At 43.1% G+C, this 18635-nt stretch overlaps 1 protein-coding gene across 4 annotated transcripts in view; it reads left to right on the top strand.

Annotated features, from left to right (window-relative positions):
• shmt1 (serine hydroxymethyltransferase 1 (soluble)) overlaps nucleotides 1-18635 on the top strand; it is a 54767-nt gene that overhangs the window by 14571 nt on the left and 21561 nt on the right. The window contains exons 1-2 of one of the 4 annotated variants that reach the window (XM_079611868.1): nucleotides 6475-6550; nucleotides 15805-15903. The exons of 2 other annotated variants lie outside the window; for them this stretch is intronic. In XM_079611868.1, the coding sequence (XP_079467994.1) occupies nucleotides 15817-15903 (87 nt within the window). In that variant the 5' untranslated portion in view covers nucleotides 6475-6550; nucleotides 15805-15816. Of the gene's footprint in view, nucleotides 1-6474; nucleotides 6551-15804; nucleotides 15904-18635 lie in introns of those variants that run through there. One more of the 4 variants, XM_079611870.1, reaches the window with a different exon arrangement.

Genomic DNA, 18635 nt, shown 5'->3' with positions numbered 1-18635 from the left:
TTTTGTGATGGGGGGAACTACAAGCAACATAAACTTACCAGTTTTGTAAATGTTGTTTTGAATTTATTGCACCAGTGCGTAAGACTATGTTGTAGTGTGTGTGTGTTTGTGAGGGCTTGTGTGTGATGTAAAGTTTAGGACAAAGTTTGTTTTTTCAGCAAGGATGAATGGTTTTGAGTGTAGAGCTTCATTTTGACCTGAAAATAGGATGTTTGGGGCATTGGGTGAGACGTTATGAATTTGTGTTTACTGTTTTGAGAATACGAGGCATAGTTTAAAGAAATGTGTTTACGCAATCGAAAAAACTGTAATAGCGCCCTGAACGAGCCCCTCAGTGCTTGGGAGATGGGAATGCAAGGGGTTCTAGTCCTTTTGGGCGTTTGTGGGATTTGTGTACAACTGTGGTGAAGGTGGTCTCCTTCCTCTTGGATGCCCGGCTCATCTGCGCATCACCTTACCCAGAGGTGGCAGCACACCCTGCAGCTCTGCCCATGTTGTCTGTGACCACTGCAGTTTTTCCAGAGGCGGTTGTGTATGCTGTAGCACCCCCGTGGCAGTTGAAGAAGCTGCAGCGTACCCAGGGTTTGACGTTTTTGCTGCTGCTTTCCCTGAGAGGGCCGTGAATGCTGCTGTTCCCCTGGAAGCAACTATCTTCACGCCATCGCCCCACCACTGAGAAGGAAGGCTTCCTCTATAGCGTCAAGTCTGTCGGTTCCTGAATTCCCTGTCATGTCTGAAGATGTGGCCCTTTCTTTCTATGTCACTGCCCTTGTGTGTGTCTGGGCCACTCACACAGCATCGGCTCCCAGCCTGGAGGCTACCCTGGAGCCCGCTACCTGCCCAGAGACTGTTCCTGAGCCAACCGTTTCCTGTCCGTCCTGCTATGGCCCAGTGGGTGATTTTTGCCTTTAATGTCTTGATTGTCCTGTTTTCTGGGCAACACACACCTCTCAGCTGGCTGTCTCCTGTCCTGTCATTACTCCTGAGGCCTTCCCAGCATTGTTCATTTTGACAGCAAATTTAGATTATGTTTTAGTCATAGTCTTTTGACTAAAATTCCATTTTAGTTTTAGTCATCTGAAATGTTTTATTTTTGTAGATTTAGTCGACTAAAATCGAATGGGTTTAGTTCATTTGTTGTGCATTAATTTAGAGATTCTCAAAAATGTCCAAACCCATTATATACACTCACAGAGAAAACATCTATTAACCTGTTGATAGATTTATGAATGATTTTAAAGTTTGAACATGAATACAGACATAGATTTAACTGCTGTGACATAAAACATATTCTTAAAATTAAATAAAACCAGTTCTCCTAAAGTAGAACTGTCTTCTTTTCAATGAAGGATATATGCATTCTTTATAAGAACCTGCATACATCATTCTTTATTATTTCAAACAGACATATTTATTTGTATACATTCAAATAATTAATCCTTATTAAAGAGCAGTTAATGTTTTTCTTTCTTTTGTTGTTTGATTAATAATAAGAGCACAGACGGCATTAGGTTTATTACACACTGTCACTTTAAGACCAAATGAATGTGCGAATCCAATTGCACTGATGCACAACCAGAGCCGTTAAGGTTAAATATGAGAGTTGCGACCATAGACATGTATAAAGGCTAGATGGCTCAAGGCGGAGTCAGCTGTGTCGTCAACTTGGCGGCCATCTTAGGTCAGGAGACTGCGCTGCTGCTCCCTGCTGCTGTGGACGGAAGGTGAGTGACAAATGCTCGTAACTTGCTGAATTCTTGACGGATTTACAAACGGTTTGGTTTATTACAAACCTTATTAACGTGGCTATGATTTGTGCTGATGCCGATGTTTAAATTGTAGCTTCACGTTTTGAATGTATGCAGTATGCAGTTAAATAGCCGCATCCCTGACGTTTATGGCACACCAAGCCGTTTGAAAATCGGTTGAAAATTGAGCAAGATATAGTTATTTCAGCACTACATACACAATAGACTTTAATGTTATAGCTGGACGAGCGGACCTGTCCTAAAATGGCCGCCGTGTGACGTCGTCGGGTCCCATTGGCTCTCAGCGCCGGTAAGCCATCTAGCCTTTATACATGTCTATGGTTGCGACACACTGTGATCTCGCCGCCACGCGGTCACGTGATTTGTGTAGCTCTCAATAGTTCCAAACAAATCCGCGTTGCCAATGATTTTAAGCGGGGCAGACAGCAGCAGCTATATTTACAGCAATTATCGGTAAATATTGACGTATAATGTACATTGATTATTACGTTGACACTTGAATTGCTTGCATATAATAACATTTTTTTTCTGGGGAGTAGCAGAAACACAGCATTAATACGTTTTTGTGTTTAATTTGGGTAGGAAATGGGGTGCTCCCATACCGTAGAATACATTTACAGCAACGACCATTTGCTGCAAATTTCTGTAATGGAGAGACGGCATTAACGTTAACAGTGTGGTCAGTTGAAATGAAAATGGAGTTACACACACACACGTATGTATATAATAACTGTACACACACACACACACTATATATATACATATATATATATATATATATATATATATATATATATATATATATATATATATACATACATATACACACACACACACATATATATATATATATATATATATATATATATATACTTGCATACATTATGATAATTTAAAATAACTATTTTCTATTTAAATATTTTCAAATGTAATTTATTCCTGTGATCAAAGCTGAATGTTCAGCATCATTACTCCAGTCTTCAGTGTCACATGATCCTTCAGAAATCATTCTAATATGATGATTTGATGCTCAATACACATTTATTATTATTATCAATGTTGAAAACAGTTGTGTACAATTTTTTTTCAGGATTCTTTGATGAATAGAAAGTTCTAAAGAACAGCATTAATCTGAAATAGAAGCTTTTGTAACATTATGAATGTCTTTACTGTAACTTTTGATCAATTTAATTCATCCTTGATGAATAAAAGTATTGATTTCTTTTATTTCTTCCCCCCAAAAAATAAAATATTTGTTCATACTGACCCCAAACGTTTGAACGGTAGTGTTTAATGTTACAAAAGCTTCTATTTCAGATTAATGCTGTTCTTTTGAACCTTCTATGCATCTAATGATCCTGAAATAAAAATGTAAATAATTTTTTTTAACATTGATAATAATGTAGCTGACCATTCAGCTTTGATCACAGGAATATATTACACTTTACTATATATTCACATAGAATCAGGTGTTTGAATAATATTATAATAAAATTTCACAATATTGCTCTCTCCCCCTAATCAAATAAATGTACCCTCGGTGAGCAGAAAATAACTAACTAATTATTTTAAAAACATAAAAAATCTTACCGATCCAAAACTTTTGACTGGTAGTGTGTAAACACACACACACACACACACATTGTTCTTGAAACTTTCATGTCAATAAAGCCCTTTGAATTTAATCATTTTTTTGTGCGTTTAACTTTGGAGGGAAGGGGGACTGCTCCCATAAGGTATAATACATTTACAGTATTTACTGTTATGTTAAAATACATTCACATAAACCTGCACAACAAGTGAATATCATTTAGCCTAAAGCTGCTCAGTTTAAGTCAAGAAAGAAGTTTGGTCAACAGTAAAAAATATGCAACCAATTGCATTCAACAATTTTTTTTAAATTATATAATAGATCTAGGGAGAGGGTAGGTAAGTCTTCAAAGAAACTTGTTTTGACTTCCTACAGGGAGAGAAAGATGGCAGAAAGCAGGCCAGAAGAGGAATGTCTATGGTCGTAACTCTGTTTTTCAACGGCTCTGCTCACAACTATACATTCTGTAAAGACATAACCGACTGTGTTTATGTGAATACTCTTCAAAACGGACATTTATGCTAGATTTACTTAATTTTGACGCAATTGTTATAGTATTTGACGTGACTTATGTTTTTCATTTAATTTATTTATACATTTAAGGTCACCTGATAACTTATATTTTTGTGTTACACACACTATATAGTCAAGTCACCTTTATTTATTGTCAGGTTTGGCATAGACGAAGCAGACAGAATGGTAAGTTAATGCCTTTAATTTGCAGAACGGATCGGTACAGAGAAACAGGTGAGTAACCCAGTAAGTTGTACATCAGATGAATGCTTAACTGAAGTGTAACCAAGTCTCTCTCTCTCTTGCAGATGATGAAGGAGTTCCTAATAGGCTACATGAGCATCACAGTCCCGCCCACAGCCGGTGCCGGAAGTAAAAATTCAATACAATTTCTCCATAGACATTTGGGGTATGAGCCATAAAAACGTAACCATGGTAGACTTAAACCCAGCTACGGCTGTACTAAGCGATTGTATATGCTCATATAAACACCAAAAGTTCATGGGGCACTAACCTTGTTTTGAGATAAATGCCTTTTATTCGCGATGTCTTGGATAAGTACTTCATTACCCACAATCCTAAACAATCCCACAGTGATGCATCTGATTGGTGGAAGTCGTGTAATCAGAGCGTTGCCATGGAAGCAGGATTCTAACTGTTGAGTCGGAACGGACTGTTTTCTTTAGCGGACGCCATATAAATAGTTTTTTAATCAATAAATTCCTTTTTAAATTAATATTTTGTGTCAAATTATAGATTTATTTGGTAGGTAGCCATGTAATAAGCGGGATAATGTATAGCGAGGCGGTTGTTATAGTGAATACAACTCCCTTCAGGCTCCGCTTCGTGTCTGGCTCATAATCAGCATATGGTATGAGTCATATCAAGCATTTTATGATGCCACTGTCAAAACAATATTTAGCCTGGGCATACCTCTTCATGCATTTACTGAACATTTGTGTAATAATTCATGGCAAGTTAATAAACTGAATATGATGGTCCAAGAGCAGACCATGCACCGGTCCAAGAGCAGACCATGCACCGGTCCATGCATCAGACCGGTGGCGTTGTGCACTTTCTGGTTCGCTGACCATCACTTTTTAATTTTCACTTGTGGATATTAACTAAATACATTAAATGTTATTACAATTAAGGATGAACTATAACTTCATGAAAATGAGCATGGACCTCAACCTGTCCTGTCAGCAGAGTGTCCTGTGTCATAAAGGGCTTTGAAATAAACACACAAACTACACACTGACTGAACACACATGTGTTGACGACTGAGTGAGCAGTGATTTGCAGTCAGGTAAAGCACTGCACCATGTTGCTAACGTTATTGTTAACCGCTTTCACACACGCACACAATATAAAATACACGATGATAAATATAAAATTCAATACACAATACCTATATAAAACACTATTATTTGTATGTACACGATTACTACTGAAAGAACTGCTATTAACTACACATTCACTATATAAAATTCACTCAAAAGGCTCTTTCGCGGTTGTGGCTTCAGTCGACTTCAGTGAGGCGCGGTGGTTTATGGGACGAGTAGTTCCTTCGCTCGGAAATGAAAATATGTACACAGTCTATACCTTTGCCTTTTTTGGATTTTCTCTTCGTTTTTTCACTCGAAATGATGTTGTATGCTTATGAGTTCAGCCGTAGCTGGTTATCCTCAGACATGCTCTATACGGATTTTCCCAAAAGTCAATGGGAGAAATTAATGGGAAATTTACTTCCGGCACCAATAAAGCTCTCTCGGGCTGTGGGCGGGACTGTGATGCTCTATACTTTTCAGATATTAATAAACAGTGTTTAAGAGAATATTGTTCTGCAGGATATCATATCCCAGGGATGTGTGATAGATGAATAGTTAAGTCTGTAGTTTTATTATAACAATTTAACAATTAAAAAAAAAGTCATAGCTTGTGGGGTAAAATAATTTGTTTTGCACTTAATGCAATATAACTAGGTGGTAAAATCAAAATATTTGACAAAAACATGAAAGAATTACCTCAAGGAAGCATTATAGCTTGCTAGCACGTTTAGCTCTCTGATGGAAGGTGGTTAGGTGACCCAATGATAAAACATAGTGGCTTTTAATGCATTTATTGAATATATTTCACTGCATAAATATAGCCTACTAATTTATAAGTTTAATATTTATTTAGGGTTTTCTGTTTGTTTGTTTATTTATTTATGCATTAAACATATTTGTTTGCAAGATCAGTTATATGTTATATGTAAGTTATAAATATAAATGTTACAAATTTTGGACATTCCTGAAATAAATATCACTATATATACATGTTGATACATTACTTGCCTATTACTTTTAAAGATGAAAAACTATAGTCTGTTCATTTTGCTGTAGATCTATGAAGCAAACTTGGTAAGAAAAGGGGGCATTTTACCCACCGCTGGGGTTTCCCCCAATTTGCTCTCTTTTGAATATCCATGTGCAACAGCACATAAATGCTAGAATTTAAAATTACTTAATAAAATGCGGTTATAATTTTTTTATCATCATGACCGCGGGGCCCTCCCAGTAAGCCCGTGATGATTAATGCGGCCCTGCCCACTAGAACCGCCGGGGGATGGAGCGGGGTGTGGATGTATATTTACCCAGAACGGTCATAAAGTGCAAGTCTGCGAGATAAGAAGGTAAGTAACTAAACATTTCTTATTTGATTGCTGCTTTAGGATAGAACTGTTAAACGATAGACAAAAATTGAGGCTAACTAATAAACTTTTGTCTAATTTCGACATTTTAAGTTAAAAATAGGCCTAACTTAGTCGTTTTCATCATATTAGACATGTAGATGAGATGTAGGCTAGGCTATAGCCAAGTGTAGGCTAGGCTACATATTGTAAATTAATATTTTAAAAAAAGAGTTTCGTAAATTAAGACAATTATTAATAAAACAGCTCAATTAAATATCAATTAACCCTATGTTTACCTAGCCTACTTTCTTCACTGACACAGATGAAAATAAAAAGACTAAGTCAAAGCTCAGCTTTAGGAGTCCTGAGAAGACTAGAGACAGGGCAAAAAATAAAGATAGGCTAATACTAGAGATGAGATGAGATGAGCGCAGGTATTGACAAATAATCTACTGCCCACTGATATGGTTTTAAATCTATAAAATGGATAATAAATAGTATTTATTATCCATTTTTTGCCTCGAAGTGCTCATATGTAGATCAGAGACATCAGACTTTTCTCGGGATAGCTCAAACCTGTCAGACCAGTAAGGGCAGTGGCACGGGCTGAGGGCAGGTAAGGATAGGCTGCAGCTTTCAGATTCAGACACGACATTCTTTTCTTCTTAGTTCTTTTGATACAGTTTCTATTGCGTTATTAAGTTGGCATGGAAAAGCCAACTTACTGATTATTATTATTCTTAGACTAAATTTCTCCACGCTACTCCTCCTAAACTGTTTGCTACAACCACCACACTTAGACTAGACCTTCAAACTGTTCTGACTCGCTTTCTCATCTATCTATCTATCTATCTATCTATCTATCTATCTATCTATCTATCTATCTATCTATCTATCTATCTATCTATCTATCTATCTATCTATCTTCAAACTAGGCCTACTTTAAACTTCAAACTACTTAAACTTCAAACGCCAAACTACTTTAAACTTCTTGGTCCGGCTTTCTCAAGCCAACTTAAAGTTTGTCTCGATGAACTTTTTAATCTAGTTTTAATAACAATATTGTCAATAGCGTATTTTGTCGTTAAAACCACGTTGGTTAATGATGTCACACAGGTGTTTAAGTAGCTAATAACTTTTGAATCTGTTTGAGATCGAATTAATGTAAGATGTTTTGCTATACATTACGGACATGGCATCTGATGACTATTTCTCCTTTTTCTCAGTTATTTTGCTTTTTTCCTCCAGATTCACGTTCGCACGTAAGCCTATATAGGAGCTGGTCATAATAATTAGAGTATCATGAAAAAGTTGATTTAATTTAGTAATTCCACTCAAAAAGAGAAATTTGTATAATATAATTATTCATTCATCATACATTTCAAATGTTTATTTCTTTTAATTTTGATGATTATAACAGACAACTAATGAAAATCCCAAATTCAGTATCTCAGAAAATTTGAATATTACTTAAGACCAATACATAAAAAGGATTTTCAGAAATGCTGGCCAACTAAAAAATATGAACATGAAAAGTATGAGCATATACAGCACTCAATACTTAGTTGGGTCTCCTTTTGCCTGAATTACTGCGGCGTGGCATGGAGTCGGTCAGTCTGTGGCACTGCTCAGGTGTTGTGAGAGCCCATGTTGCTCTGATAGTGGCCTTCAGCTCTTCCGCATTGTTGGGTCTGGCGTATCACATCTTCCTCTTCACAATACAAGAGGAAAAATTTGCTCTCATCAGAAAAAAGGACTTTGGTCCACTGTGCTTTATTAAATCCAGAGTCAACGCAGCTGTCAGGACATTTTCAGAGTACTTCATGCTTCATTTTCCAGCAGGATTTGCACCTGCCCACACTGCCAAAAGAACCAAAACCTGGTTCAATGACCATGGTATTACTATGCAATTACTGTGTGATTTCATGTAATATTCTAATTTTCTGGGATTTTGATTTTCTGGGTTTCATAAGCTGCAAGCCATAATCATCTAAATTATAACTAATAAAGGCTTGAAATATCTCACTTTGCATGTAATGAGTCTATATAATAGATATTATTTTCACCTGTTAAGTTGAATTCTTGAAATAAATCAACTTTTGATGATATTCTAATTATATGACCAGCACCTGTAGGCGTGGCCTAAAGCCTACCTTTCATATTAGTAGGCTATAGGCTATAGTGTTTGACATGTTACTTTGAAGAAGTCGGCCTATATCCACAGAAAGAGCTGTTAAACTTTAATGATTTAGGCTGCAATACTGTAGTTGTCTTGTGGAGCATGTCCAACTCCGATTTGTAATTTTTGTACTTCTATTTGTTGTTGTTTTCAAGTTATTGCAGTTAGGCTATCCCATTTTAAAATCATAATTCCATTATTATATCAGTAATAAAATAATAATAATATAGACTGTAAATACAGAATGCTGTTCTTTTGACCTTTCTAATCAAAGAATCCTGAAAAAAAGAATTCAACATTGATAATAATCAGAAATTATTCTTGAGGAGCAAATCACCATATTGATTTCTGAAGGATGGATCATAAATGACAGTTCACTATATATTCACATAGACATAAGCTATTTTACGTTATAATAATATTTCACAATAATACTGTTTTGCTGTATTTTGGATTAAATAAATGCAGCTTTGGTGAGCAGAAAGTACTTTTTTTTTTTTTAACATCAAAAAATCTTACCGATGTAAAACGTTTGAACGGTACATCGGTATATCCAAACACATTTGTTAATAAGCCTAGACACAAAGGGTTGACAAATTAATACCAAGAATATTTGCAATTGAAACCAAACCCATGACATTCCAGTTTCCCTCAACTGTGAATGTTGTTCTGCAGTGGCGAGATATCTGGAAGTTAGAATTAAAATGTTTTATGGTTTCATTCATCAAGACATGAAAATATTTGACATTTAATAGAATTCAGATAAAACTAGGAGTAGCCTAAAATAATGGATGTGCTCCTCAAGACGACGTTTCTGCTTTGAACAGCTCTTTTCAGGGCTACAAATGCATTTCTTCCAAGAAGCCTGTCAAATACTATACTAATGTACTATGAGAGATAATACCGCTCTGGGTAAATACATCCACACCTACCGAGAGTGCAAAAAATCTGAATAATCAGTCATTTTTTTGTTTGTTCAAAAATCAGATTTGGACGTAACAACCCAAACTTTGAATCGAAAGACGTTTGTGAATCATTCATGTTTTCACACAAAATGAACTGTAAGCTGCATGCTGCATGAGACTGTTGCTAACTTTGCTTAATTGAAACTTTTTTCTATTGTTGGTGGTTTTTCTGTTATATTGGAATTAGCTTCCGTTTGCATGTTCATAAAGAAAGAAAAATAATAACCTCACGGCCGATGTCAAACTTGATTTGCATTAAAGGGGGTGGGACACCTGTCTATATAGAGGGTATGCCTGTGACGTCACCACCACCCGGGGCGACTGTAGTTACGCACACTGAGTGGCAAAAAGACTGAGCTGACATGCATTTGTTTTCAGCGTGAATGCTGCTAAAAACACACAAAACACATCTAAAGCGAGAAAGAGCTTTGCGATTGACTGTACAAATTTGACAAGAAATCAGACTTATTTTTAGAGACTTCCGCAAGCTACAGAAAGTTAATGGATCGCTGCAATTTAGAAACAACTGGACTCCAGGCAGCAAAGGGTGCATTTGCAGTTATCATTTTGGGTCTATTGAATTTAGGGGTAAAATATTGACAACTAAATTAAAAGATCAATTAAATATTTCCCATCGTATATTCAGCATAATTAGATTTTTTTTTTTAAATAAACACTGAAAAATAACACATTTCTAGACAAGTTTTAGGGCTGATATGATATATTACATTGATATAAGTAATCACCCAAATTTAGACCCACCAGTATCTATATTGTATTTATATAAAGGGTTCACAGGCAAATTTTCTTTATGCCCCGGCGTCGCAATTGCATAAATGTCAGGAAACGTACTCGGTTACCTAACGTAACCTCGGTTCTCTCTAGAAGAGGGAACGAGTATTGCGTACTGAAAGTACGCACCGGCTAAAGTCTCTTTGCTCGAGATATTGAAGCCAAAAATTTATCCTTAAATTTGTATACATTGTCAACGCAGTGCAGCGCAGTCAGACCTAGAGCGGGCTGTCTCGTGCGCTCATTGGCTGCCCCGCGGCAACTGCTGCAGCCTACCACTGAGCTCCTGGCGTGACGCTCAGCGCCCAATGAGGGCGCGACGTGTCAAAGCCCGCCAAAATGGGGGTGGCTTAGCGTATAAAAGGAAGCTTGAGGCTGCAAAACAGAGTTTTTCATCGCTTGAAGCGAAATGAGCTCGTTGCGCGACACGGCAGGGAACGCAGTACTCGTTCCCTCTTCTAGAGAGAACCGAGGTTACGTTAGGTAACCGAGTACGTTCTCTTACGAGAGGTTCTCTCGTACTGCGTACTGAAAGTACGCACCGGGAACCCCTGGTCAACGGCGTGTGCGCTAAGCAGTCACTACATGAATCCCAGGGGGGGGACGCCCCAGGGGACATAGATAAGTGAGAAATAGGCGGCCAACAGAGTGGGCTCGCACATGTACATAAGCACTTTATAAGGGGATACACATACAGAGCGGCACCGCCGGTCTTATATTGAACACATCTACCGTTGTAGCGCAGTTCACCAAGTAAGTCGTTTAGGACTTTTTTAGACTGAAAGAAGTCTAGCCTGCAGGGCGGGGACTTCTAGGTTGTAAAACCTAACAAATGTAGACGGGGAGGCCCAGCCTGCCGCCGTACAAATGTCATGAATAGAAATCCCGCTGGACCAAGCCCACGAAGAGGCCATGCCTCTGGTGGAGTGAGCTCTAACGCCCAAAGGGCATTGCAGGTCTTTTGACGCGTAAGCCGCAACAATAGCGTCCACTATCCATCTGGATAGGCTGTGTTTCGAGGCGGCGAGACCCTTGGTGCGCCCACCGAACGAAACAAAAAGCTACTCCAAGCGCCTGAAGGCGGCGGAGCGCGTGACGTAAATTCTCAGCGCTCTGACAGGGCAAAGGAGGTTCGCATCGACCTGAGAGTGAAATGACCGCTGAGAGTGAAATGATCTGCGCTCTGAACGGGGTGCCGATCGCTTTGGGGACATAGCCATGTATCGGTTTAAGGACGACTTTAGAGTCATTAGGTCCAAACTCGAGGCACGCAGCGCTCACAGAGAGCGCGTGTAAGTCACCCACACGTTTAACTGATGCCAGAGCAATCAGAAACGCGGTTTTGAACGCGAGGTACTTCAGATCCACAGAGTGTAACGGTTCAAAGGGATGTGCTTTCAGGGCCTCTAAGACCAAGGAAAGATCCCAGATTGGAACCGAGGGGGGCCGTGGGGGATTCATCCTCCTGGCTCCTCTAAGGAAGCGGATGATGAGCTCATTCCTTCCTATCGCCTGGCCGCGCGTCGACTCGGCGAACGCTGCGATGGCCGCGACATATACTTTGAGCGTGGAGGGGGACCTGCCCCTGCAACAGCTCTTGAAGGAAGCAAAGCACCCACGAAACTCTGCACGTTTGTGGTTCTAGGCTTTTGCCCGTGCACCACTTGGTAAACACAGACCATTTAGACGCATAAAGCCGCTTGGTAGAGGGGGCTCTAGACTGCGTGATCGTGTTCACGACCCCTTCTGGCAAAGCAACGGGTACCCGTTGATTATCTATGCATGCAGAGACCATAGCTCTGGATGAGGATGCCAAATCGACCCGCCGGCTTGGGAAAGGAGGTCTTTCCTCACCGGGATCGGCCATGGGGCGGAGTCTGACAGCCGCACCAACTCCGAGAACCACGTCTGGTTCTCCCATCGGGGGGCTATGAGGAGCACCGAATGACGCATTTCCCTGATTCTCTTGATTACCTGTGGTAACATTGAGACCGGAAGGAACGTGTATAACGGGCATCTGGGCCATGTCTGGGCCAAAGCGTCCTCGTTCTTCGAAAAGAACCTTGGTCAATGGGCGTTGTCTGTTGACGCAAATAGGTCGACTTTCGCCTTGCCAAAGCGGTGCCACAATAACTGGACTGACTGAGGGTGCAAGGACCATTCCCCGGGGGGAATATTGTTCCTGGACAGTCTGTCCGGTCCGTCGTTCAGGCGTCCTGGCACATGCGCGGCTCTGAGCGAGCGCAAGTGGTGCTGAGCCCAGACGAGGAGGCGTTCCACGGTTCCTGGCGGTTCACGTATGATACCATAGACATGTTGTCCGTTCGAACCAGTACGTGGTGGCCCCGCAGAAACGGGAGGAAGTGTTTCACAGTGTACTCAACCGCTATCATCTCCAGACAGTTTATATGGAGGAGCTTCTCCGTGTCTGACCAGATGCCAAAGACCGGTCTGCCCTCGAATATCCGAGACAGTTCCCATCGTCACTCCCCACTGATACCAGTCGGTCACTAACCAGGGCTGCAGAGCTGCAACACAGCTCTGAGTCACTCTGATTCGGAGACCGGCGGAAGCCCAGGCTCGGTGATGTACACGAGCGTTGAGCCATTCTTGCAGAGGGCGCATACGCAATAGACCTAGCCGGAGCACTGCTGCGGCTGAAGCCATAAAGCCCAGCATTCTCTGAAACGTTTTCAGGGGAAACACTCCGTCTTTCTGGAAAGACGCGGCCAGACGCTGAACACGGCGCGCGCGCTGTGTTGACAAGCGAGCCGTCATTGCCACCGAGTCGAGCTGTCTTCCCAGAAAGGAAGCTGACTGACGGGGCAGCAGTGAACTCTTGGTCCAGTTGACCATGAGACCCAAGCTTTCCAGATGACAACCAGAGGTGCCTCTCCGTTACCGTGAGCGAAGACATACATTGTCCCATTGCCTGTGCTGCGGATTTTGTGGCACGAAGGGAAAGGTCCGTCGCGCTGCGCAAATCCGCCACGACCTCCTGAACCGGGCCTTTCTCGTCCATCCGGCGGAGGAGTTCAGCCTGGAGAATCTGGAGGACAGCCATGGAGTGCAGGGCGGAAGCGGCTTGTCCGGCGGCGGCGAAAGCGCGGCCGACAAGGGCTGAAGTAGTCCTACAGGCTTTAGACGGGAGGGCAGACTTTGAGCGCCATTTTGGAGATGGCGGGCAAAGGTGCACTGCGACCGCCTCTTCCACTGGGGGAATCTGGCTGTAGCCTTTTTCGACGGCTCCGTCCACTTGGGAGAGAGTCGAAGAAGCAGGGGAGCGGAGTCTCGCGGAGAATGGAGCATTCCACGATTTAGAGAGCTCGGTGTGGAGCTCTGGTAGGAAGGGTGCTGACCTAGAGGCGGGCGCTAGGCGGTGGCTAGGAAGGAAGCACCCGTCGAGCCTGTTGGGCGCGGGCGCCTCTGGCGGAGACCAATCCAGGCCTAGCTGGTCGACGGCCATGGTGAGGAGGTGGATGAGTTCGGCGTCCACGTTAGACCGGGCCTTGCCAGATTCCTGAGTCGAAGAGGAGGTGGAGTGGGTGGATCCAGACCACTCTTCACTGTCCGACGCCAGGAGAGAACAGCTGTCGATGGCGTCGTCCCCCGCCTCGTCCCCTATGTCGACGGCAGTGAGGGCCGAAGCCGGCATCTGCGCGTCCGGAAGGGGGGGTCGGTGAAGGGGAACGCGAAGTTTGAGGGGAAGGTTCCGGCGAGCGTACGCGAGCTACGGGCTCCGGGAGTCTCTGGGCACTGCGCTTCTTCTTCCGTGGGCCACTGGAGAGAGGCGGAGCGACAGCTTCGGCGTTGAATAAGGCAAGACGAGCCCGCAGGGTCGAAATTGCCATCTCATCGCATTCAGCGCATTCTTTCCACCCGTCGAAAGAGCGATGGCTGCGTGGTCCCGACCCAGGCAGAGAGCGCAGATCACGTGGCGGTCTTCGTCGCTGAGCTTCACGCCAGGAGCTCAGTGGTAGGCTGCAGCAGTTGCCGCGGGGCAGCCAATGAGTGCGCGAGACAGCCCGCTCTAGATCTGACTGCGCTGCGTTGACAATGTATACAAATTTAATGATACATTTTTGGCTTCAATATCTCGAGCAAAGAGACTTTACCCGGTGCGTACTTTTAGTACGCAGTACGAGAGAACCTCTCGTAAGAGAACACGATTCCTGGCTGCATGTCAATATGGATCACTGGATGCAAGGAACACTATATTGAGTCCAAGCTTTAGTTTAAACTTATAATTGTTTGTTTATCGCGCAATTCTTCTGACAGGATTATTTTATTTAGCAAAATATCTCACTGATGCGTCAGGGACATTAGGTCTAAAAAGCAACTGCTATCATTGCCGCAGGACAGCAAATGTGAGTAAATTTTCAATCATTTTTGCAGGACTGTGATATGAATTGTGCGCAAAGTAACAGATTTTAGCAAAAGCGTGAAAGTGAATAGCACATAACAGGCACAAAGAAGCATGCATATCTATTGTTACAATATTCACTGACTAAACTTGCGTCAAAGTTTTGAAATACCTCCTTTTTGACAGTCCACTCTACAACGTGAAAAGGTGCTTTCAAATTCATCCACTTCGGAGAGCGTTTTCAAAAAGCTTTGTTTTCATTAATAAAAACGCTGTCTCAATGTGGACGGCCAAAACGGAGAGAAAAATATGTTTTCTTTTTTCAAACGAAAACATATTAGTGTGGACAAGGCCTGAGGGTAGGTAAGGTGAGTGTTTATGTGTGTGTGATTAGTAATGAGGTGATGATTAGCAGCAGGTGTGGTGATAGCTGACTGAGGGCAGGTGGAGATCAGGAGGGATACTGGGAAATGTAGTTCTGTTGTGACTGGGATGGTGACTGGAGAATGTTACACTGTAGCTCACAAGCAAATAGGGCTCTAGCCTACTATTGTGTTATTTATTCATATTCTGAATTAGCATTTATTTTTATATTTTCAGTTGTGTTTGTTTTAAATATTTCTATTTAACTTATTTCACTGTTTTATTAAGTTTATCATTTTAAGGAAAAAAAATATGTTTTTAGTCAAATATTTTGATTTGTTTCTGCTTTATTTCAGTTAATGACATCGCAGATTACTACACTGCAGATTACTGAATATCAGTCTAAGCAAGACTCAGTAGTTGTAGATCAATAATCAAGTGCATTTGAACCAAGAATACCATGTTTTAAAGTCTAAGCACTCAAACACAAGTACATTAATTCTTCTATTACAAATGATGTAACCCACTGTATACAGTATGTTTTGCATATGGCAGTCTTCTCACATGTAACAGTAAAAATGTTTTCCTCTAGAGGTAATCAACTATGGCTCAGCTCAACGGCCATAATAATAAAACATGGGAATGTCATAACAAGATGATGCGGGAGCCTCTCAGCACAAATGATCCTGAGGTAAGTGTGTGATTTATATATATATATATATATATGGATGCACTTGGCCGAAACCAATTTTTTTTTCTTTTTTAATAATTATTAATTTCTTATTTTTTTAAATAATTGTATTATTATTATTATTAGACTTTTTAATGGCTGGAGAGCTCCAGAGGCTGGAGATATTGAGTCCGAGTGGACCATGTTTTCCACCTCCATTGTTGAAGCGGCCGCTCGGAGCTGTGGCCGTAAGGTCTCCGGTGCCTGTCGAGGCGGCAATCCCCGAACCCGGTGGTGGACACCGGAAGTAAGGGATGCCGTCAAGCTGAAGAAGGAGTCCTATCGGGCCTGGTTGGCTTGTGGGACTCCTGAGGCAGCTGACGGGTACCGGCAGGCCAAGCGAACTGCAGCCCGGGTGGTTGTGGAGGCAAAAACTCTGGCCTGGGAGGAGTTCGGTGAGGCCATGGAAAAGGACTATCGGCTGGCCTCGAAGAGATTCTGGCAAACCGTCCGGCGCCTCAGGAGAGGAAAGCAGTGCCCTACCACCGCTGTTTACAGTGGAGGTGGGCAGCTGTTGACCTCAACTGGGGATGTCGTCGGGCGGTGGAAGGAATACTTCGAGGATCTCCTCAATCCCGCCGTCACGTCTTCCATTGAGGAAGCAGAGGCTGAGGGCTCAGGGGTGGACTCGTCCATCACCCAAGCTGAAGTCACCGAGGTAGTCAAGAAACTCCTCGGTGGCAAGGCGCCGGGGGTGGATGAGATCCGCCCCGAGTACCTCAAGTCTCTGGATGTTGTGGGGCTGTCTTGGTTGACACGCCTCTGCAGCATCGCGTGGCGGTCGGGGACAGTGCCTCTGGGATGGCAGACCGGGGTGGTGGTCCCTCTTTTTAAGAAGGGGGACCGGAGGGTGTGTTCCAACTACAGGGGGATCACACTTCTCAGCCTCCCTGGGAAAGTCTATGCCAGGGTACTGGAGAGGAGAATACGGCCGATAGTAGAACCTCGGATTCAGGAGGAAGAATGCGGTTTTCGTCCAGGCCGTGGAACACTGGACCAGCTCTATACCCTCTACAGGGTGCTGGAGGGTTCATGGGAGTTTGCCCAACCAATCCACATGTGCTTTGTGGATTTGGAGAAGGCATTCGACTGTGTCCCTCGTGGCGGCCTGTGGAGGGTGCTCCGGGAGTATGGGGTCCGGGGTCCTTTGCTAAGGGCTGTCCGGTCCCTGTACGACCGAAGCAGGAGCTTGGTTCGCATTGCCGGCAGTAAGTCAGACTTCTTCCCGGTGCATGTTGGACTCCGGCAGGGCTGCCCTTTGTCGCCGGTTCTGTTCATAATTTTTATGGACAGAATTTCTAGGCGCAGCCAGGGGCCGGAGGGTGTCGGGTTTGGGAACAACACGATTTCGTCTCTGCTCTTTGCAGATGATGTTGTCGTGTTGGCCCCTTCAGACCAGGACCTTCAGCATGCACTAGGACGGTTTGCAGCCGAGTGTGAAGCGGCTGGGATGAGAATCAGCACCTCCAAATCCGAGGCCATGGTCCTCAGTCGGAAAAAGGTGGCTTGCCTACTTCAGGTTGGTGGAGAGTTCCTGCCTCAAGTGGAGGAGTTTAAGTATCTTGGGGTATTGTTCACGAGTGAGGGAAGGATGGAACGGGAGATTGACAGACGGATCGGTGCAGCTTCTGCAGTAATGCGGTCGATGTACCGGTCTGTCGTGGTGCGGCTCAGCTCTCGATTTACCGGTCAATCTACGTTCCTACTCTCACCTATGGTCATGAGCTTTGGGTCATGACCGAAAGAACAAGATCCCGGATACAGGCGGCCGAAATTAGCTTTCTCCGCAGGGTGGCTGGGCGATCCCTTAGAGATAGGGTGAGGAGCTCGGTCACTTGGGAGGAGCTCAGAGTAGAGCCGCTGCTTCTCCACATCGAGAGGGGTCAGCTGAGGTGGCTCGGGCATCTGTTCCGGATGCCTCCTGGACGCCTTCCCGGGAAGGTGTTCTGGGCGCGTCCCACCGGGAGGAGACCCCGGGGAAGACCTAGGACACGCTGGAGAGACTATGTCTCCCGGCTGGCCTGGGAACGCCTCGGAGTCCCCCCGGAAGAGCTAGAGGAAGTGGCTAGGGAGAGGGAAGTCTGGGCATCTCTGCTTAGACTGCTGCCCCCGCGACCCGGCCCCGGATAAGCGGAAGAAGATGGATGGATGGACTTTTTAATGAAATGATCAATAATCAATAATTTTACAGAATCTGAATTTGGACAAAAAAATAGTAATTGGACAGCCCATATTAAAATAATACTAAATATCAATGTATTACAATCAATATATTATTCTTTATTCAGTTCTATGCAACAGCATCAGATTTAATAGATTTGTTTTTGACAAATTATAAAAAAGAAAGTATAAACTTTGGCCAGCAGATATCACCCTGTAGCCCAAGACTGGTTGCCCACTGAAGCTAAGCAGGGCTGAGCCTGGTTAGTACTTGGATGGGAGACCTTCTGAGAAAATCAGGTTGCTGCTGGTAGAGGTGTTAGTGAGGCCAGCAGGGGGCGCTCACCCTGTGGTCTGTGTGGGTCCTAACGCCCCAGTGTAGTGACGGGGACACTATACTGTCAAAGAGCACCGTCCTTAGGATTAGACGTTAATCCGAGGTCCTGACTCTCTGTGGTCACAAAAAATCCCAGTATGTCTTTCGAAAGAGTAGGGGTGTAACCCCGGCATTCTGGCCAAATTTGCCCCTTGGC

This window comes from Phoxinus phoxinus, assembly GCF_949152265.1.
Source record: "Phoxinus phoxinus genome assembly, chromosome: 1".
Taxonomy (NCBI): domain Eukaryota; kingdom Metazoa; phylum Chordata; class Actinopteri; order Cypriniformes; family Leuciscidae; genus Phoxinus; species Phoxinus phoxinus.
This window is presented reverse-complemented; position numbering and strand designations above follow the sequence as displayed.